Genomic DNA, 26796 nt, shown 5'->3' on the forward strand with positions numbered 1-26796 from the left:
ACACGAAAAAATGTTTTCAGCGCCACTACGCGGGGTAGGTGTAAACTGTGGACAAAAGTGTGGACGAAAGTGTGGACATCGGCCCTCTAAGTTTGGTGGGCTGGTATTTCTTTGTCTTTCAATATATTTAAAAGAAATTGCAGTATGTTAATGCATTATAATCTTTTCAATGGGTCAGCGAAAGAAAAAAAGAAAAAAATTATTTTGATGGGTGATTTTGATCAATGAGTGGACGGGCTTTTTAGCCCCTTTTTTGAAGGTTTTCGAAGTGGCCTTTGATTTTGTGGACGGGGAAATGCGAGGTCTAGTGTCCAAATGTGGACTAATTATCAAAGAATTTGTTGAAACTGTGATATTTCAAACTAGTCCAAATAATATTCTTTCACAAAAACTACTTTTATTTGAATGACAATGACAATATCATTCAGTTGTAGGCAAAAATAGTTTGCCCTCTCTCAGACTTTCGTCTACACTTTCGTCCACAGTTTTGACCTACACCACTACGCGGCTAGATTATGAACCAAGATAAACCCGGAAGAAGTCGGAAAATGTTAACTGCTCAACTGTTTTTTTGTAAATTGTCGTCGTCAAATGCCATTTATAAAGCGATTTCTGGTACTCTAGTACATCTTAAACATGGGCCAGATTGAATGGGCCATGTGGGCAAATGAACAGGCCATAGCTGGAGCCGCAGGTGAGGCTGGCTAGACATTAACATTATGATTATAAGTCTAAGACTGAGCAGATAGAGATATGATTGATGATTCACATGATGACAGATGTCAGATGCCTGTTTGTGAGTGGGAGTGATCCCAGCAAAACTTTTCCATGTTGTTTTCCAAGTATTGAGAGTTTGGTATTGAGTGATGGATTATCTTCATCTAAGTGACTGATAGACTGGTAATCATGATTTGGGCCCATACTGACTATTTACAGCCCCTGAAAGCCCAGTTAATAGTGGGCTTATCCCATTGTTTAGCCAGTTTTCAGGAGCTAAGCATTAGTAAAATTTACTGGGCGCCTATAAGCGATCTTATCTTATCTTATAATGGGCCAATTAACGACCGAAAACTAGTATATTAATATCAGTGATTAAATATGTGACCAGTTTCAGATAATCTTTTTCAGTGACTTTGTTGGGTGGTATCCTTGGCGTCGCTGGGCTTTTCACACGCTGGCAAATTGGAGCCTACGCAATTCCAGCTAGTCTACTGATCATCTTGTTAGAATATCCTCGTGGACAGAGAAAGAAAGGACGGACCATTGAAAGAAGGTAAAGAATTACAAAAATGTTTTTGAAATAATTTCAGGACGGGGGTACATTGTCCTTTGTGTCAAATGCAGGTAAAATATAGTACTTCGAGGACTACTTTGAATCCGCAACGCAAAGTCGATGAGCAATATCAATGTCAACTTTGACCTTGACCTCCCGAGTTTGACCCTGACGCTCATAGTCCTAAATGGTACCACTGACACTTGGTAAACTTTCTGTATTCTGTACATTGTATACATGTTAATACAATTCTGCTGACTTTTGCGCCTTTTGGATTGCAGGTTCCAGAAATACTTTGCAAATGCCTGGGTTAATTTGGGACCAGTCACCAGAAATTATTATGTCAGATTTGTCATTCATCTTGTGTAAGTATTCACTTTTACAATAAGTCTGCACTTAGTTTTGAATACTAGTAATCTTAGAATGCTAAAAGAGATCATACAATCTTGGAGACTTTATGTCAAGATGAAAGCAGTCAATGGATAGCGCCTTTGTATGAGATAGGAAGAAACACTCTTGCAAACGAAATATAGAAGGCAGTTTTCGCACTAGCCAATTCAGCATTATAAACATGTGGTATTTTTTCTCTTTTTCAGTTTGTGTATTCCATGTTTTTTCATTCTCCCAACATTGCTAGGAGCAGTTTCGGTGTTCATATCAAGCATCATTTACTTTGTAGTAAGTGGCTTTTTTTATTGTTAAGTCTGCCAGCTAGAAGTAAAAACTCCATCATATCGATTCCATGACAGTCGAAAACTGTTTATAGCCTATACACTAGTAAATTTGTGTCAAGGTTTACCTTTACATTTGAAACACTAATTCTGAAAAACTTTTCATTTGACTTTCAGGCAGCTGTGAAGGGGGAGGAATGGATTCCAGTCGAGCAAGTAGAAACAAAATCAAAAGTCAACCGAGACCAGAGTACAATCAGACGTCCTCCACGCAGGGCACCACCACGGGGTCCACCTGGAGCAAGCAATTGCGCGTTTGAAGATGACGAGCTTCCCCCAGTTGTGCCTGAGGACAATCGAGTTTGATTGCAGCCTACTGGATGGATATTTTGGACTGTGCTAGTCTCAAGACTGATCAAAGGGACCTCCAAACAATTTGTTGAAATTTTCACGAGATGATGCAACCCTTGCATATCCAATGAAATTCAAGTGGAAATGCATGTGCATACTTTCATAGCATATCAAAGTGTGTGTGTGTGTGTGTGCATTTACTGCTTTATTGCGGAGTCAAAGTTTACAGCAATGATTTGATTGAGGACTGTAATATTGTCTCTTAAGTGGCTGGCCAGGCCCGAATTGTATCATCTGGATGGTCATTCTTTATTGGGGGGAGTTAGAAGACTTGCCCTCAGTGACAAAATAACATGCTACTTCAACACAAGGTTCACAAAACTGTTCTTGGGCTTAGGGCGTAGGAGCTGTCTTCTTACAAAGTACTGCCTCAGGAAGATTCCGTACGTGCAAAACTGCCCCTGTGACCGCAAAAAGAACTATTAGCTAAAGACGAGTCGTTTTTCTTGGTTGGTCTCCTGGGAAAAGCAGATAAATCAGGCATGATATTTGAGTAGCTGTGAACATTAGGTCCTTGTAAAAAGAAACAGAGATGGATGTAATAATAAGAAATTATTATATTTATTATTCTTGTTTCATATTTATTTCTATTTGCATGAACTTATTGTTGATCGGTCCAATTTCTCCCACATCATCATGCAAATATTTACCTGTCCTGTGAAGTCACTACTGTAAACATAGAAATATTTGTGTGCCTTTTTGTTTTGTGTTGTACATATTTCGTGAAACATATGGCGACGAAAAAGGAAATCTTATCGAAGTCACTGTTCTAAATCAGTGGTTGTCAAAACGTTACCAGGTAAATTAAAGGTACGCAAAAGTTGCAATTTCACAAAAATGCAAAATAAGGTGATTGCAAATATTTCCGAGTTAACAGTATTTTGTATCGTTGAGGGTGTTCCTCGATGTCATCTCCCCCGAATTCATCGTAGTTTTTAAACCCACAGAATCACAGCTGGATAGCAACCCCTGGATCGACACCTGCAAAGAACTTCATTGGCTCTGTCTTTGATAATACATCCAATTGGATGTTTTTTCTCCCAACCCTTCTGCTGATTCAGAGGGAATATGAAATAAGTTCAGAAAAGGCAGGTGACGGGGATCCCAGTCAAGTCCACTTGATTTTCTGTTCTTATTTCATTCTTCACATGAGCAAGCATGAGCAACTTATATTTACAAGTGAAAGACTGTCCATCAGGTTAAAGACTAAATACCGTCTATTAGATCCAAAAGACAAAATGCAATCCTGCATGCCTTCTGTTGGTGTCTCCGTATACCAGTTAGTATTGAATGGTAATGTAACAAAGTTGAGTGATAAAGTGTGTGGCTTTTACAAGTTGCCGTCATTTAGACTTTTGATCCAGGTGCACAAATAAAGCAAGTAGTTTTGTGATTCCATGTACACTTTGTCTCTTGTCCCAAAGACTTTTCATTTGAAAGGCCTCCATATAAAGCTGAGCAACCAGTTAAAAGCAAAAGGGAAAACAGAAAATGATGATGACCCTTTGAGGGAGATGGGTTTCCAAAACCGATCTTGTGAAATTTGAAAGCAGAAAATCTTGTTGAGAACTGCCATCGTATTGTTAGGATCATCAGAGCAGATTGTCCTTACTGTCTTCTGTACAGAATATAAAATCTAAGTACAGTTGTACGATAGTTATCACACTGATTTCTCATGAAATCGCTTGGTTAGACTACATGGGTTTGCTAAAATTATAAGTACATATCCAGTGGTTTCACCATGTCCAAACTAGTACATGCCAAAGTCTCTAATCTATTCTTGATAAAGTTCATGCACTTCAAATATTCCTCCATGGGCTTTCGTAAGATGATCATAGCAGTCGTTGTGAGACCTGAATATCTCAAGACACAACCAACAAAATGTCGTTTTACAGGCGTCACAGTCCATCCGATTGCACCCAACAGTTTTCTCGATCATAATATGGCATTTCGGACATGTCTTGTGCTTTTTCGGGTCCTGGGCTTTCCATTTTCGTAACACGGCTTCGTCTGATGCTTCCTCCTCCTTAAATTTCTTGTTAATTCTGCATGAAATCCCCGGGTGTTGGCTGTGGCAACACGAGCAGACGGCAACTGAGCAGAGCTCACATCTGAAGAAGATTACATATCATTAGGAACTGCCACCACTGACACTGATAATGTCATTGTTTTCATAGGAAGAGTAGTGGGAGGAGAGGCCTGGCCAGCACTAGTCTGTAGTTCAGGGATGGTGCTTCTTAGATGTACCCTTTTTTAGCTTATCTTTGGCCAGGAAGGAAGTATTTGCCAACTTGGTTGTACCAGCTTATCATTTTTTCACTTGGATAGGGAGGTTTGCTTGTCTCGGCATTGAGTTCAGGTAGAAGTGGCTAGTATCAATTTTCAGTCTGATATAAAAGGCCACCTCAATCAAAGTAAAGTGACCAGCACAAGGTGATAAGTAGCATGCCATCGACGGGTATCGAAAGTATGAGAAGTATTGAAAAGTTTTCAAAAAGCTGGGAGAATGTTTGTGTACATTTTCAGCTGTATCCAAGCACCTTCTCTACAGGGACCTTGTAAAATATGGTGCATTAAAAAATAGTGTTATCCGGGCAATATCTTACTCCTTTCACAATCAACACTACTCAAGAAGTGCTGTTTTAACCCCAACTTGATAAAAATAAATGAAAGAGGAACCTCCCCAGTGAACACCCCTTGTCAGCAGGACACCCTTTCTATAGGACACCAATCAAAGTCTAGAATTTTTCATATCCATTCAATGTGACTTTGATAATCGGGACACCTCTCCAGGAAAAGTATTTGTCTGTTGCAACGGTGTCCTATTCTATACATAGAGAGGTTATATATCACATTAACTAACCATGGACTATTACAATAAAGTACAAGAACAATAGCAAATTCATACCTGAAAACAGCTATGGCATCCTCATTTTTAGTGACTTTATAAACTCCCTGGCAGTTGGGAGTTGGGCAGAACCGATACTTTAGTCTGTTCTTTCTGACAAAGGCTTCTAGCGACGCCATCTGAAGTTTGGTATGGACGGCTTCGTCTTGTTTGGGGTGGATCTTCCAAATATCTTGAAGAGCCATGGGTTCCTGGCAGTCTTCACCACAACACGTGATTGGGTATTCCTTGTTGGTTCGGGCATACTCAATCTGAAGTGAAGTAAGTAAAGGATTTAACCAAAACTTTTAAACTGTACCAATCAACAATATTGTCAGGTATGAAACTTTCTAAGAATATGCACTGTCAAGGAAACTCGTTTGGTGCTGCACTATTGACAGCTTAGGGCACCAACTAGTGTCAAAACGAGGTTGTTCAATCAGAAACCCTCATCAGAAAGCTACTATTGGTGCCAAAGGACAAAACTCCATCAGAAGAGATATGCAAGACCGTCCATAGATCAAGTGTGCTCAGGCTGACCATATGCCTCACCCCATATTGAACCATATTTCAAGAAACCTGTTATGAAAACCTTAGTTCTCAACAATCTAGTTAAAGTCTTGGTGTGAAAGCTGCCATGTTAGAGCACAGAAGAAGGACAAGAAAGCTGTCATTGACCAACCTCAACCTTTTTAAGGTGACCTTATCCAAAATCCCATGTATGCTGTCACAACAGTGACCTTGTGCCATGTTAACAGAAACGTCAGAGTGAACAACAGCCAATGACCAGATAACAGCATGTAAATGAGCCAGAGTGAGTTTTTGGAACACTGCCCAGGTGATTTCTTCACAAAACAAAAAAGGAGCCCAACAACATCAACATTTATTTCTAAATGTCTCCAGCTTGTTGCCTTTGAAGAGGGCAAAAGTAAGTAATGTGGTCCAGAATATTATAAACATTATCAGGATGCGACTTGTACTGCTTTGGCACTTTCAGCTGCAAGAATGGGCTCGCTGAAATTTTCCACAAATTGCTTTAGGAATATAATGATATGATACAGTAGGCAAGATTAGGCTATAATCACTAATGGGTTGAGACAGAGTACAGTGTCTTTCATTGAGTTTCACTCACCTGTCGCTTGATGCAGTCAAGACAGTAGGGATGTCCACACACCTGGAGGCGGTACATCGTCTTGAAATTGTCTTCAAACTCTGCAAAGCAGACGGAACAGGCAATCTCATCTTCATCAGCGTCTCCAGGGGAACCTTGACCAATCTCGTCAGCCAATTCTTTCACTCTCTGACAAACAGTCTCCAATGCGTTGTCATTTCCACAGACCTTGAGCAGACGTTTTCTCATGTCAAAGACTGCCTCAGTCATGCCAGGAATTCTCTTGACCTCTTGTAACTCGCACCCGAATGTCTGGACAACCTTCTTCATTAGACCTTTTGGCTGCTTCTCATCCTGAAGTTTGATAACTTTAGGTTTGTTGTCTTCCATTTTATCAAGGAATCCATTGAGGTCTATCTTTGCCTTTTCCCTGGCTGGTTCACTGCCGTGGATGGACAAAGTCTTCATGCGTTTGTCTAACGCAATGTAAGCCCCAGTAACCTTCATTATGTGTTTCATCTCCTTCTCTCCATCTGTTGTAAAGACAAACTCCATCAACGGGCTGTGTGTCGGGATTTGATCACCCTCCAATATCTCCTGGTACCATTTGATAGCTTGCTTGTGTGATCTTGCATGATGGCTACTCAGTGATATCCTTATGATATTGCCTTGCCATGCACCAAACTGGACTTCCATTTCATGCTGATCAAACTCATGAAGAATAGAATTGACTTCTTCAAAACAGGTTTCTATCGCATCATACATCTCCCTTGGAACAGAAAAGGATGTTGTGATGTGGTGTGTCAGCTCAAATCGTCGTTCCATGTTCCTATGTAGGCAAAGCTTCTTACCTTCAGGTAGATGCGGTGCAACCATTTCAAAGGCTTCGAGTGTGTGGAAGAAGATGGTGCCTAGTAAGTGGATATTACCAGGCTTTGTCAAAGGTTTTATATTGATGTGATACTGTTCCCTGTTCTCAGGTGTGAGAAAGTCATCAATAGCCTCTTTCATGTCTCTCTTGAATGCATAGATTTCAGCTTGAGTTGTTGGCTTTGAATCACAAGATTTCTCTCTGTAAAGTACTATGTCTTCAATGGATCCATTATGACACCCGAGTGCATCATGCAATGCTGTCTTTAGTTCATTTTCATCCGCAGCATGATCGATCTTATCGATGAATACCTTTGTAAGGTTATCATCCTGAAAATCATGTTTAAGTGAAGCGTAGGAGTCTCGTACTCGGAATGACCCAATGTTACTACAGGCTCTGATGGCGTCATCTGGACTCTTGAATCTCACAAAGCCTCTTCCTTTAGACCGACGTCTGCAGTACTTGAATCGCATCAGGTATTCTGCATGGTTGTCTTTCCTTGGCTTCCCTCCCTGAAGATCAGGAACAGCGAACACAGTCTCTCCCTCTGTTGCTCCTACAGCCACCATGGCCTCATCCATCGTTGAAAATGTAATCTTTCCCCACCGTATTGCTTTGTCTTGCATGTTCCATTGTCCCTTGTTTGACTTTTGGCTATTGAAGATAAAGTGGTCCCGGATTTCTCCAAATGCTGCAAAGTACTCCAAGACCTCAAATTTTGAAATATCTCTATGTGTGCTGGGATCCATCTTCACCAACACACTCCTGTACTCTCCCTCTCCAAGGACAAGGTTAACTTGGTAACCGCTCCCAAACACAAATCGGGTACTCATTCCATTCAATGATCCCGGTATTTCCTTTCTCTTTATAGACTTCTTTTCTGGCTCAACAGTTTCCTTAATGATGCCTTTAATCGACTCATGATGCTGTTTCTTTGCGATTATGTCCAAGGTACCTGGTGCGTTCCGTATTTCTAAGAAAACTGGACTGTCAAATTTTGTGGTCAGTTCTTTCTGCAGGGAGTTGCAGACAGCATATTTATTCTCCGTCAGTTTCTTCATCACCATGTAACCAAACTCTGCCATTCTGGTTGTGGCCAGTATCTTCTCTTCAATTCTTGGAAGGTCAATGTCCACTAGGCCTGATTTTATTGCCTCCGCAACCCAGGAGTCATCAACTGTTGTTACATTGAGTATAAACTTTTGCGATGTTTTCAATATGCTGTCGTATACCAACCATTTCGGTTTCTGGTCCAAGAATCTCAAGGCAGATGAAGGATGTAGAACTCCTGCCTGTTCTCCTTCTTGACAGGACAGGTAACCAATCCGTTGGTGTCCACCAAAACGACAGAGGTTTAACTTGAAGCAGGAGAAAATGGACTTCTGGATCATTCTGTCTGCCTCTTCTTTATCCTCCTTGAATGCACGTTTTATCTGTATTCCTGGCTCCCTCTCCAATGTTCTGAGCATTTCCATTAGTGTTTCCTTAATGATCCTAATTGCCTTGGCATTGATCGAGTTCTCAAAACACCACTGGTTCTTCCTGCGCTCATCAATGTCCTTCCAAGCCCGGTACACGTCCATGCATGTTAATAGGTCACCTGCAGCATGACAGAATGGAAGCTTCCGGATGTCAGCTTTCTCTTTTTCTTCATCACTACCCATCCGAAAAAACATGCTCCCAGACATCGTGCAGACGGATGCAACCACCATGGCCTCCATAGCAATGTCCTGCTCTATCCCTTCAATCACCAACTTCCCTAACCTAGGACATAGCTGGAGCTTTGATATCTTCCTGCCCAGGTCAGTGAGGCTACCATCAACAACAGCACCAATGGACACCAACTCTGCCATGGCTGCTTCAAGAGCATCCATTCCTGGAGATTGGACGAAGTCAAACTGTAGAGGATTGGGGACTCCAGCCGACATCAAACTCAATATCGCATGACCAACTTGCACACGCAGTATCTCAGGCTTGTTCGAGGCTTCCATCTTTTTATGTTCTTCCTCAGTGAAGAGGCGAAAGCACTTTCCTGCCTCAATCCTACCAGCCCGGCCTTTCCTCTGCTCAACGGAGCTCTTGCTTGTTTTTCCGATATCCAAGGTATTCATATTTCTGATAGGGTCAAACCTGTTTTCCTTTACTAGGCCAGTATCAACCACATACTTGATCCCAGAAATGGTTATTGATGTCTCTGCACAATTTGTGGCAAAGACAACCTTTCTCTTTTGAGCTGTAGCTGGTTTGAAGACCCTCTGTTGTTCCTGTGGTTGTAACTTACCATGTAGAGGCAAGCATTCCAATCCTTGATCTTGTGACAATAACTCACATGCCTTTTCGGTTTCTGCTGGAGTGGTTAAGAAGACCAGGATGTCACCACCCTCTTCTGTCTTATGGATCTCCCGTACTTTAGCAATAGTGTCTTGAACTGGGAACTTGGACAATCCCTTCCAGTTCCTACTTGGCCACACCACTTCAACCGGGAATGTCCTGCCAGAAATCTCTAAAACCCTCGCATCAAACTCAGCAAAGTACGCTTGAAACAGTTTGGTGTCCATTGTAGCAGAGCTGATGATGATGTGTAGCTCTCTTCGTCGCAGAAGCAGTTTCTTCAGCATCCCTAGGACAATGTCAGTGTAGAGGCTTCGCTCATGTGCTTCATCAATAACTACACAGTTATATTCACTCAGCTCAGGATCCTGGATAAATTCTGTCAACAAGGTGTAGTCTGTCATGTAGAGAATCTTTGTCTGGTCACCGAACTTTCCCCTGTTACCACTTTTATATCCTACAACATCCCCAATACGACTTTTCATCTCCTCAGAGACACGCTCTGTCAAGCTTACCGCAGCAACTTTACGTGGCTGAGTACATGCTATCTTTCCATCACCAGCAAAACCTGCTTGGTAGAGATATTGAACAATCTGTGTACTCTTGCCTGAGCCTGTCTCTCCGAGGACGATTGTTACCTGTTGTGACATGACTGTGTTAACAATGTCTCCACGCCTGGCAAACATCGGTAATGCTTGTTTCAGTCGGCAGCATTCAACACCAAATGACTGTCTTATGAGTTTTGCCTCTGCACATCCTACTGTTTCATGCCCTATCAACCGATTGCTAATGCATCCCATAAAGATGACAAACTCATCCCTCTGCCTCGTCAGTTCCATTAGTTTCTGCTCAATGTTTCGCCTCTCAAGCATAACACTCTGTAGCTCTTTCTTACTAAAGATGGTGGCCTCAACCGGAATGATGGACTGCAACCTCTTGTATTCCTCACCAATTCTTGCATCATGCCTCTCCAAGTCAGACAAGCTTTTCATCTGCAGTTCATAGTTCAAGTCTGAACAATTTTCTAGCTCGAAGTCAATTCTGTAATCAACAATCATGTTCCTATCACTTGATCTAAGGAGGACCAACGCCTTGTATGCTGAGTCTCTATTCTCCAATTCAATTCGGACAGCAAACACATGACACTTCTTCTCTATTTTACCCATCCTGAACTTCACCTCTCCTTGGAAGGTCTGTGTAAGGTATGGCTTTACTGGCTTTCTTTTGAGTTCATTAGCAGCAAAGTTCACAATGATAGTCACACCCTGCTTTTCTTTTCTTTTTTTCTCATTGCCTGCACAGCATTTCTCTGCTTGCTCGGGAGGGCCTACTCCTCTCTCCCTTCCCATGTCCTTCGGAAGGCTAGACCGTTGCTTTAGGTCATCAGATGGATCAGTCGCTATCAAAACAATCTCATTTCTGCTACCTCTGTCATTAGGATGTTCCACATGAACCTTGCTGGCTGCCATGTCAGCTGCCTCGATAGGAATGACTGGGTTGCTGTCATTTCTCGTAACTACTTTGGTCACCAAATCCTCTTCCACTTCTGTAACTACAGCTGTTCTCTCTCGAGTTGCTTCCGATTCTGAATCTCCATTCTGCGCCCCTTCATTTTTCGCAACACCCTTCAAGTGTACGTCCTTACTCATCACAGGAGTCTCAACCACTGGAAACCACTGTCGTCCTTCACTTCTGATGACTCCTGAAATGACATGACTTTCATAGGTTTAGTTAATTTAGCAGAGACAAATCTTTAAACAGAAACTTAGGGATGAAATGAGGCATCAGGAAGTGTCACATCTAAAGGCAGAAACAATTGAAATGGAAAGGGATACTATGAGCTTGGAAATTTCCTAAGTTGTTAGTGGAACAGTTGCAATCGAAACGGATACCGAGAGCTTGGAAATTCCCCAGTATTGCTTCATCACATGATGATTCACACTCAACAAACATCAAAACAAAATCAATAAGCATTAAATACAACCATGACAACAGCCAGCATGATTTTGAAATGTATATAACACTGGAAGCTCACACTTCATAGTAGATACTGAGCAGTAAGTGCTAAATGCAGGTCTATTGTACATAAAATCCCTCATATAGTCAATACTATCTTTAAATTTAACTCAAATAAATCATCACATCAGATGGAAATTATTTATTTGATTATTCAATAAACAGTAATACCCATTCCAAAGACATGACAGCCAAGAGCTGATCTAAATGAATACTAGGATAGGCCAGTCACTCTAACTTGTACAACTTTTCAAGGATTGGGTTCATCAGATTGTGACACTTCACAGCGGGTCAAAACCATGGTCTTGATCTGAAAACTGATCCACATTCTTCTGCTGGGTCACTCACACTCACATGACCCCATAGGGGACATTCCAAACAGATAGATGTTAAAAAAGCCGAATTTCCATAATAGGATACTTTTTAAACAGTGTTTTAAATGAAAAGGTGCTTTTATTCCAATGTAAAATGTTAGCCTACATAACTGAATGTAATGTGTTACATACATATTAATTGTAAGTGGTAAGTGGTGAGTGGTGAGTGGTAAGTGGTAAGTGTTAGATGGTATAAGTCATTCTTCTGGCAATATTTTGACTGCAACAGCAATTATGTCAGATGGTATAAGTCGTTCTTCTGGAAATATTTTGATGGCAACAGCTGTTGGGAATGACAGTGTTCTTGGCCTATCAGAGATACATGTACCTATAGTCACAATGTTAGGGAACGAGATAGTGTTACAAGGTTCATGGTAACTATGTTGAAGTGACACAGATTGAGTTACACTGTGACTGTATATAACGGAGAAAGTTATTTAGTTACAATGTTAGTGACAATGTTGAGGTGACACAGATTGGGTTACACTGGAAAGTTAATACAGTAGGGCGATTTATATTTCATATTTAAATTTTGCCGCCAAAATGATCTTAATCATCCACATCAGTTTCACGAATAGGCTAGGCCTAGAATAATCGGTTACTCACATGTACAGCTGCATCGGTTACTCACATGCTCAGCTGCATCGGTTACTCACATGTACAGCTGCATCGGTTACTCACATGCTCAGCTGCATCGGTTACTTACATGCACAGCCGTAGCATCCAAATAAAAGTCGTTGCAAAAGACCAGGAACTGAACAGAATCTGAAACCGAAAACGTGAAGCTGGTTTCGGCGAATTGTAAAAGCGACACCAACGCCAGCTGGAAATAACTGATGTAACTAGTATCCGGCGAATACGTCTGCTTTGTCTGCTTTTAATAGAATGATATTGTATCTATTGTATTGAATTTGATGGACGTTGTATGGTATTTTTAAGCATATGTCTATGCTGTAACCCCAGATCGTTCCAATTTAATGAAACATTAACCCATTTCTAGTCTCCCTGGGCAGCCCATCGCGTCACCCAAATTTGGTCTCCTTAGGGTGAAGAGGAACGAGGCTGGTCCACTGCGTCCTGCACTACCGCCCTCAATGTATTGACTTCCAGACAACGCGCGTCAATATAATATGGGCGAAGGCCGCTGGAAGTTCAGTATGGCATTCATGTGTAGCCTACAACTGTATTTCTACTTTCCCGACCCACAATTAAATACACACGGCGTCCCCCAGGGCCCATCGAGAGGAAATCAGCGGTTAATGTTCGCTTAGCCGGAGAAGCGGACATTAACCCCTGATTTCCTCCTGATGCCCGGGGTCTGGAAGGAGCCAGTAGGTCCGATTAAGTATCACGAAGTCGCTGATAGGGGGTATCTCTGATCACACAGGACGTCAAAACTATTCGTGTTTGTGTGAGGATATCTATAATCATCGCTGAAAATAACTCACTCTGCATATAAGCCTACTATTCGCCGGAAGACTGGTTCTGAACTTCCGTTGGCATTGCCTCCGCGCTTAGCAATGTCAATAGGCCTACATGAGGGTCAATAAATGTACCAATTTTGCTAACCTAGCGCCTTACGGAATTAGACTCTTTCACCATTGATCTCGCGTCATGTCACAAGACACATTAAAATGGCGTCTTCTTTACACTTAACCAATCTGAGACAAGACCACAATTGATTTTTTAAGCCTTTTAGCAGTTAAATTGTCAATGTTTGACCGCGACGCATCAAAGAATGCGTCAAGTAGTGAAACTGAAATTCGGATATGATATACGGGTTAGTCTTGCGAGTAACTGGTGCGATGGAAATTGGTGATTGACCACGGAAATTTTTTTATAATCGACAAATTAGACAGACTTTGATATTTCCACTGTTTTCAGCCAACTGGCAGAAAAAACTCAAAACACGCCCCCTATTACCCAATTAGCAAAATTCGAAATTAATTTTTTCATCAAATAATTTCTTTATATCTGTAGACTTGCCACAGCAAATATTTTTTCAATACCTCTCCAAATATGTACTTGAGAGCAAAAAACATGCACTCGTCTAATTGATAGGCCCCAACCTATGAATATTCATTAGTGGTCTTGTCTCATCTCTTTGACTACCAATCACTTAAAAAAGAAAAAAAAATGAGGTCTGTCGGCATATATCGAGGCCGACTCATGCATAACATTTATTGTAGATCTCTTTTTTAATATCATGGCACATAGCCCATAGGCATACCTGATGTAAGCCATTGCTCCACTGCGCGCGCGCAAAACGGATTCAGCGAATCGCAAAACCAATAGATTTTAGTAACAACCATTTGACGAACGTATGAACATATTATGGCTGGTGTAAAGATTCGAATATAAACTAAATAACACTTTTTGACCTAAGCGTTGTTCGGTCCGCCCGGCCTCGACTTCAATCGTCACCCAGAAAGATTCAGACTGGCAAACAGACAATTCAGACTGGCATGACAGAACGGATCAGGTATGTTGTGACTGTCGTCTCTGTCTCTGTTATCAAATATATTATACACATTACATATATAGGGATGTCGCAATCAATCAAGTGAAATCGCCGTATCGACAGACACCAGGTCTGTCTGGTGTATAGGTTTGGCCATCCTGCATCCTAACGTAACCAGTGATTTTCAATATCCTCCCCCTCTCGATATTTCAAGAAACGGACCATCCTGGCACTATGAACGGTTTTCTATACAATTTAGGCCTAAAGGCCTACTTCGCCTCTCGATATTTCAATATTTTGTGACGTTTCCAGTAATATACTCTATGACCGAGTATTGATGAATTAGCATCATTTTTCGTTTTGTTTAGCTATGTATATATATATCGTTAGAAAAAAAACCAAACCAACCCAAATTATTATTGTAGGCGTTTTCATTCCGTAATCCGTCTTTCCTGGCATTTTATGCAGTTCACTGAAAAAGGCAAATGCCAATAGCCCAGCCCCTTCTGTAGAGAACGGCCGTCCAAGTGTTGATGACGGTGTGAGTTATGGTGGAGCACGACCGAAGGAGAGACGAAGGCCCTCTAGGCAACAAGAACACGAAGTCACAACCAGGTACGAAAGCGACAGTGAGTTATTAACCCCTTTGAACGACCAGGCTTAGAAGTTAGATCCATTTCGAGGTCTAGATATGCCCGAGTCACAGACCTATCCCTTGGCATATCCTCGATAACCGGAGTCCGTTGTATGCCCGGTTGTATGTACATGTATGCTCGTCCCTGGCACACGTTACGGAAGAAAGCTCGGTCAAAATGAAGTGAAGTGCCCAGAAGTTCAGGATGGTCCCCTAGCAGTCCTAGTAATAACATCCTCACTGATAACATCATATAGAAATATCACTTTAGTGTTTGTTTGTGGAAGTGTAGTCAAGCTATAATAAATCATAGCCAAGTACAGAAAATGGAAGCCTTTGACAATGTGGCACAGCGAAGAGGATGGCCTGTTCATTATGATCATTTGTACCCATTTACTTACCTTTCAGGCCGCCTGTCGTCCCACTTGATGAGGAGAATTCGAGAGGGAGGGGCCGGAGCAGCAGAGGGAGAAATCATGACTCACATCTGCGAGGTGCTCGTGGGATTAGCCACAGGCGAGATAAACCACCCGACTTTCAATCTTCCAGCGGTCTGTCCGATGTGGGGAGAATTGCGAACACTCAGCTCGGTGGTGATGCGAAGGAGAACATGGGAAAATCACCAGGAGGTATTTCTGGACGAGGGAGAGAAAAAGTCACATCACACAACGATCTGTCCAAAGCTACGCAGAATGAACGACTCAGCCGAGAGGCCAGGTCCCAGGAGCCTGAGAAACGACCACGGAGACCAAGATCAGAGATGCGGTCATCGTCTAAAATTAAGCCAAGGTAGGACATTAGCACTAGGTTTTGCACTATTTTTCTTCTGTCATGTAGATCCAAACTCTTCACTGATTTACCATTGGTTCTGGACTATCGTCACCCTGAGTAGTCCCCATATGTCCCTGGAACGTGTCTGGGGAAGTTTGGGCGTGTCTCTGTCCTGGATTCGAATTTCAGGTTTCTCCAGGAGCTTTGACGTCCTCCCGCATGGAAATAAATGGCCCAACTGGAAATCGAATACAAACATTTAATTAAGTCTTTCATGCAATTGCAAGAACAGTGCTGACATCTCCAATCCTGGATCACAACCGGAAGGACTGTTCGGCATGTGGCAAATTCTGAATGAGGTAACTTAACTTTTAAAAGAATGTCCATCATATCTTTAGGTCTTCAAGCAGCCAACCAAAAAGTGACCAACGGCAGGCAAAGGCTATTCAAGGAAAAGGCAAAGAGAACTACAATGGAAAAAGGTATGGCACTGGGGTAACAGATGGAACAGATGTAATGTATGTGTTCCGCGCATTTTACCGATCTGCGCTATCTTAAGATTGCGCTGCGCATTCTTAGGATCCTATAATTGCGCGGCAATCTCGAGATCGCGCAAGGGAGTTTGGGGGTCTTGCGAGCCAATGAACGAATGATGAATGATTGTCCTGCAAATAATATAACTGACTTATTGTGTTCTCTCCGAGAATTTGCAACATCAGACTGCATAAATTATGATGAAATATATGAACTATGGGTTGCCATTCCAACAATAATCTTCCGCACGGATCATGGGCTTGAATTTTGTGAAAAGTCCCATCAACTTCTGCAATGTTACAAGAAAACGAGGACGGGAAACTTGGTGTGAAAGAAAATGGTGTCCCCTACGTACTACTGTCACGAGACACTAGTCTCCCTTGTCCCACAACAACAGGTAAAACTATAGTAGTAGAATTCGTTCTATTGTTCAATGATTGTTCAGGGATTGTTAGATTTATGGTAAGGGCCGGTGTAACATCTGTGGTTGTTCCCCATGTTTCAGTGTTTCCAAACAATAGGCAGCTAGAGAGACCATGACTTTTCAATAGGAGGGATACACAGAAAAACTCGTCAATCTATTTTTGAGCGTTCCCAAACAATGAGGGGAAACACTCAAAAACAGAAACACTCAAAAACATTACACCGGGGTAAGGGGCCGTTCATAATCATCAATGTGAATAAAGGACACTTAGTGCGAAAGAAAATGTTGTCCCCTACGTTATTCATTAGACTATAATCCCACCTTTGGTGACAAAGAAAATGTCGTCCCTTGTGGAGAGTAAGTCATATCATATTCGTCAAAAAGTGTCATAGTGAGATCTGTTCACATTATCAAAGGCATGGCCGCATTAATTACCACTGCTAATTAGGCTTCTGAGATGATGGTCAAAGTGTCATAGTGAGATCTGTTCACATTATTAAAGGCATGGCCGCCTTAGCGGCTTCTGAGATGATGGTCAGTATAAAATATTGGTCAAAGTGTCGTAGTGAGATCTGTTCACATTATTAAAGGCATGGCCGCCTTAGCGGCTTCTGAGATGATGGTCAGTATAAAATATTGGTCAAAGTGTCATAGTGAGATCTGTTCACATTATCAAAGACATGGCTGCATTAATTACCTACCACTGCTAATTAGGCTTCTGAGATGATGATATGTTCATATTTGACTTGACACAAGCCAATTTTAGCACTTACTAATTATCATGATTAATATTCATTGATAATTTTTGGTGAAATGATCACTATGACAGAACGCTAATTTACATATAATTACCAATTACCAATTATCAATTATCATTAATTGGTGAATAAACTATGTTCCATGACAATATTGTGCGACTGTAAGTGTAAATATCATAAACATTGTATTGTGTAATCATATATATAAAGGAAATGTAAATACTATTGGGATGTTATTATAAATAAAATAATTATAAACGTATAATAAAATCTTAGTTATTAGATGTATCTCTTTATTCATTAAGTAAATCCGGATGCAAGATTACAACCAAATGTACTTGATCAATCATTAATTTTCAAAAGCATTGCTCTCAGGTTGGATGTCCATCAGCAAGCTGTGTTAGGGGATAACCTGAAATATAAAACAGTATTTATAATGAGAAGATAACATAAAACCTTACATGTAGGCCTAAGTGTCTCCCTTCTCAAACGAATGCCTGAGCATGGAGGTACATGTATCTTAATAATACCTCCATGGCCTGCAGTTATCTTAATAATACCTCCATGGCCTGAGGTATGGCCTGAGGTACAAAATACAAATCAACCACTCGACAGTCAACTTTGGCCGGTATTAAATTAATTTACTTTCAGCATCCCATAGACAGTCACATGACAGTAATGTGACTGTTGGTGTAGCAAAAAATTAGGTGAAAAATAAAGCTACCAATGGCAATGCAAAGCTGAACATGTAAAAGTATCATCATCTCTAAAATGCGCAATCGGCAAAAAGCGCACGCTCACCCTTGCGCGATCTCGAGATTGCCGCGCAATTAACCGATCCTAAGAATGCGCAGCGCAATCTTAAGATGGCGCTAATCGGTAATTAGCGCGGAACATATGCATTTCTCTCCCACATACTAGACAATCAATTTGGAGTCAGACAGAGGGGTTACTTTACCAGACATCAACAGACTCGCAGGGTGCTGTGCCGTAGGGATTAAGGGGCATTTAGAAAATCATTAAAATGTTGTTTCCATCCCATTTTACCACATAAACGCGAGTTAAAGTCAAACCTAGGTAATATTTTCGACACGTCAAGCCCATGATGTAACATACGTCCATGTACTTGCTCTCGCCAAGGACATTTACATTGGTATGGTAAGAAACGTGTTCTCTCTGTTTCAGATATTGCAAAGAAAAGGGAATGGACGGAGGAAGAAAAGAAACTCCAGAGTACAGTTGCTCCACACTAAAAGAGCTCCTGACAGCCGGAACAGACCGCATCCTGGAAGAAGTTACCAGCAGGAAGTTCCACAGGTTCCTAAACAACAGGCGTGTCTATTCTGACCAACTCAGCCTTGCCCTGGAACTGATCATCGTTGTAATGCAAAGGGATGAGATGTCCCCTGCCAACTCGCTCCATGTTCTGTCTATCGTGGCTGACTCCAGGTTGCTTGATCCGAGAGGTGGTTTAGAAGGTTCCCTCAGCCACGTTAGCAATCAACTGCCACGCCAGAGTGAAGACTTCCTGAGAGATCTCTTCACTAATGTCCTGTTTCTTCTCAAGGAACTGCTCACCAGAATTCCAAATAGGTCTTTCAAAGCAGTTGAGAGGATCCTCGGAGGTCTTCGAGGATTGAGTTGTAAGATGGTAGCGCTGTCAAACAGGTCAGACCAAGGGATACGTCTGTTAACCAAGGTCACAGAGATGCAGAGGCTTCATGGTGAAATCGAAGGTCTGCTAGCTGAAGGGGAAAGAGTCCAAGATGAACCGTCCTGGCTGCCCCCGAATGACTTCAGAGGAATCAGTGTAATGCCAACACAAGAAGATCTCGAAGACGACGAACCATTTCTGAAGGAGAACCGCATGAATGGGTACGAATCCACCCTCCAGTACCTAGACACACAGTTCCGACTGATGAGAGAGGACCTGCTTGCACCACTAAGGGAAGGTATCAAGGAACACCTCCAAAACGTTAGAGACCGAAAATTTGCAGCTCGCCTCCAAGACTGTTGTGTCTACAGAGATGTCCAGTTCCTCGGTGTTGACACAAAGACAGAAGGTTCACTTGCCTATGTCGTCCGATTCAATGTTACAAATTTCCGTCATGTCCAGTGGGAGAATACGAAACGACTGATGTACGGAAATATGGTCTGTCTCTCAGCTGATGATTTTAAAACGGTCTACTTTGCTACAATAGTCGACAGGGAACCCAAGGGTCTACGTAGGGGATTGTTGACAATTAAGATTGAGGGGATAACGACTCTCTCGATTGCACAAAGGGTGCAGTCCTTTGTGATGCTTGAAGCAACATCTTACCTGGAAGCTTACAAGTATGTCCTGGCACGGCTACAGAGTATTGGGATGGACATTGAGGCTGGAAAGGAGATGCCTTTTCAGAGATATGTCGTTGATTGTGAAGTAGACATTAACCCACCGGATTACCTTGATAGAAACACGACCATTACCATACCCACTGCAGACGGGAAAGAGAAAAACATCATAGCACTCAATGAAGGAAGTTGGGCACGTGTGACACCCGATAACTTCAACTTAGATGACTCTCAATTCGAGGCACTCAAACATACACTATTGTCAGAGATGACTCTGATCCAAGGTCCACCAGGGACAGGGAAGACGTTCATCGGCCTAAAGATCATGGACATTTTACTGAAGAACAAGAACATTTGGAAGGGTCTTCATAACCGAGGCCATATCATGGTGATCTGCTTCACGAACCACGCCCTTGATCAGTTTCTTGAAGGCGTCCTCGAACTTCAGATGCAGAAACCCTCTTTGGTCAGAATAGGTGGACGCTGCAAAACTGAGAGCCTAGCCAAATACAACCTTAAGGAACTGCGCCACCAGTACAGACGCTCTCTCCCCGGGGATTGGTGGGACAGCTTCAAAGCAGTCAAGGATGATATCAAATGCAAAGTCAAAGAAATTAAAGAAAAGAAGCATCTCGTTTCTCTTGAGGCTCTTAAAGTACCTGCTGAGTGGCTCAAGCAATACATGACACATATGCAGTTTATGTCATTCTACATGCACTGTCATCCCGAAACATTCTCGATGACTTTGGATCAGGTACTGATGAGATGGTTATCTGGTTGGGATGGTCTGTATGAAGAAACATGGCAGCAGCTGATCTTCTCCTTGCACAATTCGAAGGAGATTACAGAAGATAAAGGTCGTGACATTGGTGCGTACCAGGTGGAGGAACTCGATAATGATTATCAAATGGAGATGCCAGCTACAAAAAAAATTGACCAAGAAGACAATGACTCCGACTCCGATGGCAGCCTCATAAGCGTTGCAGGTGAGGCAGAGCTTATCCAGTCTGGAAGGATAGTTGACGATGGATACAAGAAGGGCAGCGATTTGTACCAAGAGTACATCGAAAGGGAAAACGAAGAAGATGCAAACAAATGGACCAAGCAACGAAAGGGTAAAAAAGGTTTGAAAGCCACACAGCATGAGGGCCGATCAAAATCATCGGGGGGAAAGACTGCTGCCCCTAACAATCCCCAGTTTAATATCGAACAGATTCTGCAGTCATACCAGGAAAATGCACAGAAGAGTGCCACCCCGTTGGACCCGGATATGGCAGAAAGGATTGTCGATGTGTGGCGCCTAAACCAGAAAGGAAGGTTCGGCCTCTTCCTTCACTGGTGTGATTCATTCTTCCAGAACCTAGATGTTGCCTTGGCGTATGATCTGCAGGAGCAGGAGGAGCTAGCAAATGAACTTCAGGCAATTTCATTAGAACGCGACTGTCAAGTCATTGGTGACCAGGATGTAATGGGAATGACCACTACAGGGGCTGCAAAGTATGCTGAGATCGTCCAGAGGGTGCGGCCACAAATTGTCATTGTAGAAGAAGCAGCAGAGGTCCTAGAAGCACACATCGTAACCGCTCTGACTGATAACTGCAAGCACCTAATCCTGATCGGCGACCACAAGCAACTGAGACCCAATCCAACTGTGTACGAACTGGCACGTGACTACCGCCTCAATATATCACTGTTTGAGAGGATGATTGAGAACAACATGAACCTTAAGACATTGAGACTTCAGCACAGGATGCGTCCAGATATCTCCCAGTTTCTGGTTCCCTGGATTTACGAGGAACTAGTTGACCATGATGACGTCAAAGCTTACCCCAGCATTCGAGGTATTCAGAGTAATGTTGTCTACCTTGACCACGACCGACCAGAGAATGGCTCATCAGACAGCCGAAGCCATTCAAACGATTTTGAAGCAGATTTTGTGGTGGGGCTTTGCAAATACTTCTTACAGCAGGAGTATGAACCCAGCCAGATCACGATACTCACAACCTACACAGGGCAGATGTTCAAGATCCGAGAGAAGATGCCTAAAGCTGTTTTTGAAGGGGTCAGGGTGACACCTGTTGACAACTATCAGGGCGAGGAGAATGACATTATCATTTTGTCGTTTGTGAGAAGCAATGATCAGCGGAACATAGGTTTTCTCAGAGAGCCGAATAGAGTCTGTGTCGCGATGTCCAGAGCCAAAATGGGTTTCTATGCCTTTGGTAATTTCTCCATGTATGCCAGCAAAACAGAAACATGGAAGGGAATGGTTGGTGATATGGAGAAACAAGGGCTCTTAAAGAAATCACTCACTGTCCTCTGCCAGAATCATCCTGAAACGATAACAGAGATAGCCACAGCAGGCGACTTCAAAACGGTCCCGGATGGGGGTTGTCTTCTTTCCTGCGATTTCAAACTCAAGTGCGGCCATGTTTGCACGAAGAAGTGCCACCCAAAGGACGCTGAACACAAAGAATACAAGTGCAAGAGTCCCTGTGGGAAGATGTGCAAGAAGGGGGTTCACAAATGTCGCAAGAAATGCTGGATAGAGTGTAGATGTACAGCAGAGTGTCCTGAGGTTCTTGAATGTGGTCATCAGTGCCAGAATGCATGCAGTGAGCAGTGCACTACCAAGTGCATGGCAGCATGTGATAAAGAACTCAGCTGTGGACATAACTGCCTGCGGAGATGTTCAGAAGGATGCAAACCCTGTGTCCATGCTTGTGAGCAGTTCAAACCCTGTGGTCATGGATGTCCTGGTAGATGTGGACAGGACTGCAATGATGTGGCATGCAAGGCCCTTTGCAGTAAGATCCTTGATTGTGGTCACACTTGTCCCAAGAAATGCTTTGAACCATGTCCGCCATGCAACCAGTCATGCAGGAAGAGATTGCCGTGCGGTCATCAGTGTAAAAACACCTGTAGTAGTGAATGTACGACAGAATGTGGTGACCGATGCCAGAAAGACCTGCCATGTGGCCACAGATGCCTCCTTCGTTGTGGTGAGGATTGTGAGATAGACTGCAAGATCAGTGTGGTCAAGGTAGGACCATGTGAGCACAGGATTCGTGCACCTTGCAACGTCAGAAAGGTAGATGATTTGGCCAAACTGTGCACGATGTTTTGCAACAAGAGCCTTCCATGTGATCACAAGTGTGCGAGTACGTGCGGAAAATGCAGTGTTGAGTGTCGGAAGATTTGTTCCACACTCGTCGAAAAACAGGGAAGTTGTGGACATATGGTTACCTGCCGCTGCGACGAAGCTCCAAACGAAAAGATATGCACAAGGCCGGTGTTCCATTTCCCGAAGTGCGGGCATATTTTCAAGGTCGAATGTCGCGACAGGGAAAAGGCCATCTGCACAGAGGAGGCAAAAAAGAAGCTTCCATGTAAACATGAGGCTACGGTCAAATGCAACCAAGATGTGAATGATGTCAAATGCAAATCGTTGATATCATTGGACCCTGGCTGTGGACACGAGCAGAGCATGAAATGCTTTGAAAGGAGAAGCTTCAAATGTGGGAAGGAAGTGAATCATGCCTTTAAATGTGGTCACAATGCAAAAATAAAGTGTCACAAAAAAGAGACAGTAACATGCCTTTCAGAATGTCAGCAGAATCTCGCCTGCGGACACAAGTGCAGGGGAACATGCGGCCAGTGTCTAAAGGGAGGGAAGCATGCCTCCTGCAGGGAGAAGTGTACAAAGCAACAGGATTGTGGACACCCATGTGACAAGACGTGCGGTCATCAAAGTGGATGCGGCTGCCAGGAGAAGTGCACAAAGAAACAGCTATGCAGCCATCCATGCGAGAAGACCTGTGGCCACGAAAGAACATGCGGCCCCTGTAGATCTAGGTGCGAAGTGAAGTGTTGGCACCGGCCCTGCAGAAAGAAATGCAATGAGGGCTGCACCCCATGCGAGAAACAGTGCAATTGGAGATGCCCTCATGCAAGATGCACTAGGTTATGTCATGAAACCTGTAACAGGGATCCTTGCAATGAACATTGTCTGAAAAAGCTGCCAAGTTGTGGACACCTGTGCCCAGGACTGTGTGGAGAACCGTGCCCGTTCACTTGCATCCAATGTCATCCCACCATGTTCAAGAATACTAACGAGACCACACGATACATCAGAGTCCAGCCGTGTAATCACACCTTGCCAGTCGATGTTATGGATGAGTCGATGAAGGAGAAGCAAAGTGGTACCTTCACGGTAGTGGAGCCAAAGCAGTGTCCTGCTGATGGTTGTGGTCGGGTTGTCCTGTTCTGCCCAAGATATAGCAATGTCATAAAGGCCTACTTGAAGACAATGCGGGGGACAGGCGAGGGAAAGAAATGGCTGAGATGTAGAAGGTGTAAGTATAGACAGAACTACGGAGGGTACACCACCTCCTTCTCCATACGTGTTTCCTTCCTTTGCTTATTTGACGCACAAGCCATGTTCCTGCCACCTCCTTTTCCATACGTGTTTCCTTCCTTTGCTCATTTGACGCACAAGCCATGTTCTTGCCACCTCCTTTTCCATACGTGTTTCCTTCCTTTGCTCACTTGACGCACAAGCCATGTTCCTGCCACCTCCTGCTCCATACGTATTCCCTTCCTTTGCTCATTTGACGCACAAGCCATGTTCTTGCCACCTCCTTTTCTATACGTGTTCCCTTCCTTTCCCCATTTGACGCACAAGCCATGCTCCTGCCACCTCCTTCCCCATACGTGATCCCTTCCTTTGCTCATTTGACACGCAAGCCGTTCCACTTCCATACTTGTTCCCTTCCTTTTCTTATTTGACACGCAAGACATTCCACCTCCTTCTCCATACGTGTTCCCTTCCTTTGCTCATTTGACATGCAAGCCGTTCAACTTCCCTCTCCTTACGCGTTCCCTCCCTTTGCTCATTTGACACGCAAGCCCTTCTACCTCCTTCTCTATACCCGTGCTCTTCATTTTGTTCACCTGCCACAAAAACCAAGCAACGTCCTTCTCAACAAGTCAAAGAAAAGACCACGAACATTTGGTGCCGTGTACCGAAGGCAGTCCAAGAATAATATATCTTCTGATATATTGATTGTATGAAAACACCCGGCCATGCAGACAGATCCAGCCTTCATATAGATTTACAATAGTACCATAACTACCAGTATAAATGATACCCCGGTTGCAGTGCGTTTCTACGATGAGCCTTTTCACGTGACATTCTACTTTATTCCAGGTTCAGAGGTCAGTTCCTTCAACAAAGATGACATGCGACCGCGATGCAGAAATTGCTAGAAAAGCTTCGTTTGAGCTGAAACTATAACCGTTTTCATAATGACCGCGTCAGTAGTCAATAGTTTTGCAGACAGCACTTTTTAAATTCTCACAGGCATTCTAGGCAGGAGATAAGGGCCGAATTGGTGATCGTATATGGTGACTAATATGCACAATTTCGGGGCATGGTCGTGTTCGATTCGGCACAAAGCATATTTCTCGTGCAAGCGTGAAAATGCCAGCGTTAATTGGTGACAAAACTTGTTTTGGACAACCGGACCATGGGTGACGCAGAACATTACCGAGGTTGATGTTCGACTCTGCGGCTGTTTGGCTGGTAATGACGCCAAAAGATGGCTTCAATTAGCACAGCCCACAGTTTCACACAATATATATTCATTCCAATTGTCCTTTCGGCCAGTTGGTGAAACCAACAAATGCTTTCTCATCGATTTTAAATCATCATAAGTTCCAGAAGTGTGGAGGCCTATGGCCAGCTGGGCGAACAATGGTCATATACATACATGATGCATAATATACATGTACGATACTCATTCTAATGCGATCATTGGTTTTTCACTTCACCAGAAAAAAACCAAAACATTCAATGAAACAGGCGGGAATTGCTCTCGAATCACCATGACCATATGCCTCATCATTTCCAGTGCGTTTGCATCTGTTTATAATGACCATACCCATTACACAAAATATATTGGAATACGTTTAAGAACATTTGGATCCTAAAATACTAACTCTTCAATTCTGTGGTGTTAGTCTGGAATCTGGAATATATGTATATATAAATATATATAGTAATTAATAATTAAACATGGTAGTCGCATCAGGAACAGAAAGGTGACAAAGGGAAGGAGCTAGTTCGGCGAGGAAACTAATAGCAATACATAAATGTATGCTTAGATACAAACATTTCAACACTGGACTATCATCTCCTGACAGCCGTGATTCAAGGGACTTTGTATACAACTTGGGGGCGTGGATATCAAAATACTAATAGTTTAGAATAAATGTTAATGGACATTATCGTAGGCTTGACTTGATTCTTGAGTTTGTGAAGGATTCTGAACTGAACTCATATTGATAACTAGTCAACCGAGTGGAGAAGCTGAGCGAAGACGAACCGAATTCGTTTTGTTTTACCGGACAAAAGCAAGTCGTCATAACTATTCCCCCAGGTACCCAAAGGTAGTGCTTTTTATTCATTTGGTGGTCGTTTCGTGATATGCCGCGTAGGAATAACATACACGCTTTTGGTAGAGCCAAGACACGTGGTGTTCCGGACGGAAAGGCCAGGAACCTACTTTTCTGTCTCCGAGTTATGAACCTCGAGGATGCAGGTGTGGCCCAACAGATCAAACAGAAACTTGGGGAACTGTTCCCCCCAGAGGAGAGCGAGGACTCTCAGGATGACATGTGTGGCCAGTCTTTCTACAAGTTGCCGTGGTTTGAGAATCTCATTCCCCCGGAAGTGGCAATCGAATTCTACAACATTATCAGAACAGACGACTTGGACGCGTATGACGTCATCAGCCAGGTTTTGACCATCCCAGAACTGTTTTTAGTTCTGAATGGTGAATTCCATTATGCTTTAGACTTTCAGGAAACGCTTCGTCAATCTGTTGCTTATTATGACGTCAATAATTCTTGTTGTTTTTGTCACCCGTTGACAT

General features: G+C 42.9%; 3 protein-coding genes across 6 annotated transcripts; 2 read left to right on the forward strand and 1 right to left on the reverse strand.

The window, feature by feature from the left end:
- Nucleotides 1-524: 524 nt before the first annotated feature.
- LOC135495728 (cytochrome b-245 light chain-like) lies at nt 525-2919 on the forward strand. Its single transcript, XM_064784604.1, has 5 exons — nt 525-694; nt 1129-1273; nt 1555-1638; nt 1870-1951; nt 2122-2919. Exons 1-5 carry the CDS (start codon nt 637-639, stop codon nt 2308-2310), a joined length of 558 nt encoding a protein of 185 aa, XP_064640674.1. The 5' UTR covers nt 525-636; the 3' UTR covers nt 2311-2919.
- Nucleotides 2908-15548, reverse strand: LOC135495726 (uncharacterized). 4 transcript variants are annotated; one of them, XM_064784600.1, is made up of 4 exons: nt 15442-15548; nt 6375-12710; nt 5264-5514; nt 2908-4466 (listed from the first exon to the last, which is right to left on the reverse strand). In XM_064784600.1, exons 2-4 carry the CDS (start codon nt 11202-11204, stop codon nt 4130-4132), a joined length of 5418 nt encoding a protein of 1805 aa, XP_064640670.1. In that variant the 5' UTR covers nt 11205-12710; nt 15442-15548; the 3' UTR covers nt 2908-4129. The 4 variants fall into 4 exon arrangements, with proteins under 4 accessions (XP_064640670.1, XP_064640668.1, XP_064640671.1 ...); XM_064784598.1 differs by lacking the exon at nt 15442-15548 and adding an exon at nt 13515-13952; XM_064784601.1 differs by lacking the exon at nt 15442-15548 and adding an exon at nt 13527-13567 and having other exon boundaries at nt 6375-11257.
- On the forward strand, nt 14253-26139 carry LOC135495725 (NFX1-type zinc finger-containing protein 1-like). The gene is made up of 6 exons (XM_064784597.1): nt 14253-14427; nt 14875-15021; nt 15449-15829; nt 16210-16293; nt 18713-24216; nt 25071-26139. Exons 1-6 carry the CDS (start codon nt 14411-14413, stop codon nt 25127-25129), a joined length of 6192 nt encoding a protein of 2063 aa, XP_064640667.1. The 5' UTR covers nt 14253-14410; the 3' UTR covers nt 25130-26139.
- The last annotated feature ends 657 nt before the right edge of the window (nt 26140-26796 follow it).

This window comes from Lineus longissimus, chromosome 11 (genome assembly GCF_910592395.1).
Source record: "Lineus longissimus chromosome 11, tnLinLong1.2, whole genome shotgun sequence".
Lineage (NCBI taxonomy): Eukaryota > Metazoa > Nemertea > Pilidiophora > Heteronemertea > Lineidae > Lineus > Lineus longissimus.

What these genes read in the sequence shown, in the direction of transcription:
- LOC135495725 (XM_064784597.1), top strand. An exon ending in GAACACGAAGTCACAACCAG is followed by an intron (nt 15,022 to 15,448) that starts GTACGAAAGCGA and finishes CTTACCTTTCAG; the next exon opens with GCCGCCTGTCGTCCCACTTG. An exon ending in TCGTCTAAAATTAAGCCAAG is followed by an intron (nt 15,830 to 16,209) that starts GTAGGACATTAG and finishes TCATATCTTTAG; the next exon opens with GTCTTCAAGCAGCCAACCAA.
- LOC135495726 (XM_064784600.1), bottom strand. Translation starts at nt 11,204, where the DNA reads ATGAGTAAGGACGTACACTTGAAGGGTGTTGCGAAAAATGAAGGGGCG. An exon ending in TTGACTGCATCAAGCGACAG is followed by an intron (nt 5,515 to 6,374) that starts GTGAGTGAAACT and finishes ACTTCACTTCAG; the next exon opens with ATTGAGTATGCCCGAACCAA. An exon ending in GATGCCATAGCTGTTTTCAG is followed by an intron (nt 4,467 to 5,263) that starts GTATGAATTTGC and finishes AATCTTCTTCAG; the next exon opens with ATGTGAGCTCTGCTCAGTTG.
- LOC135495728 (XM_064784604.1), top strand. Translation starts at nt 637, where the DNA reads ATGGGCCAGATTGAATGGGCCATGTGGGCAAATGAACAGGCCATAGCT. An exon ending in AGATTTGTCATTCATCTTGT is followed by an intron (nt 1,639 to 1,869) that starts GTAAGTATTCAC and finishes TCTCTTTTTCAG; the next exon opens with TTTGTGTATTCCATGTTTTT. An exon ending in CAAGCATCATTTACTTTGTA is followed by an intron (nt 1,952 to 2,121) that starts GTAAGTGGCTTT and finishes TTTGACTTTCAG; the next exon opens with GCAGCTGTGAAGGGGGAGGA.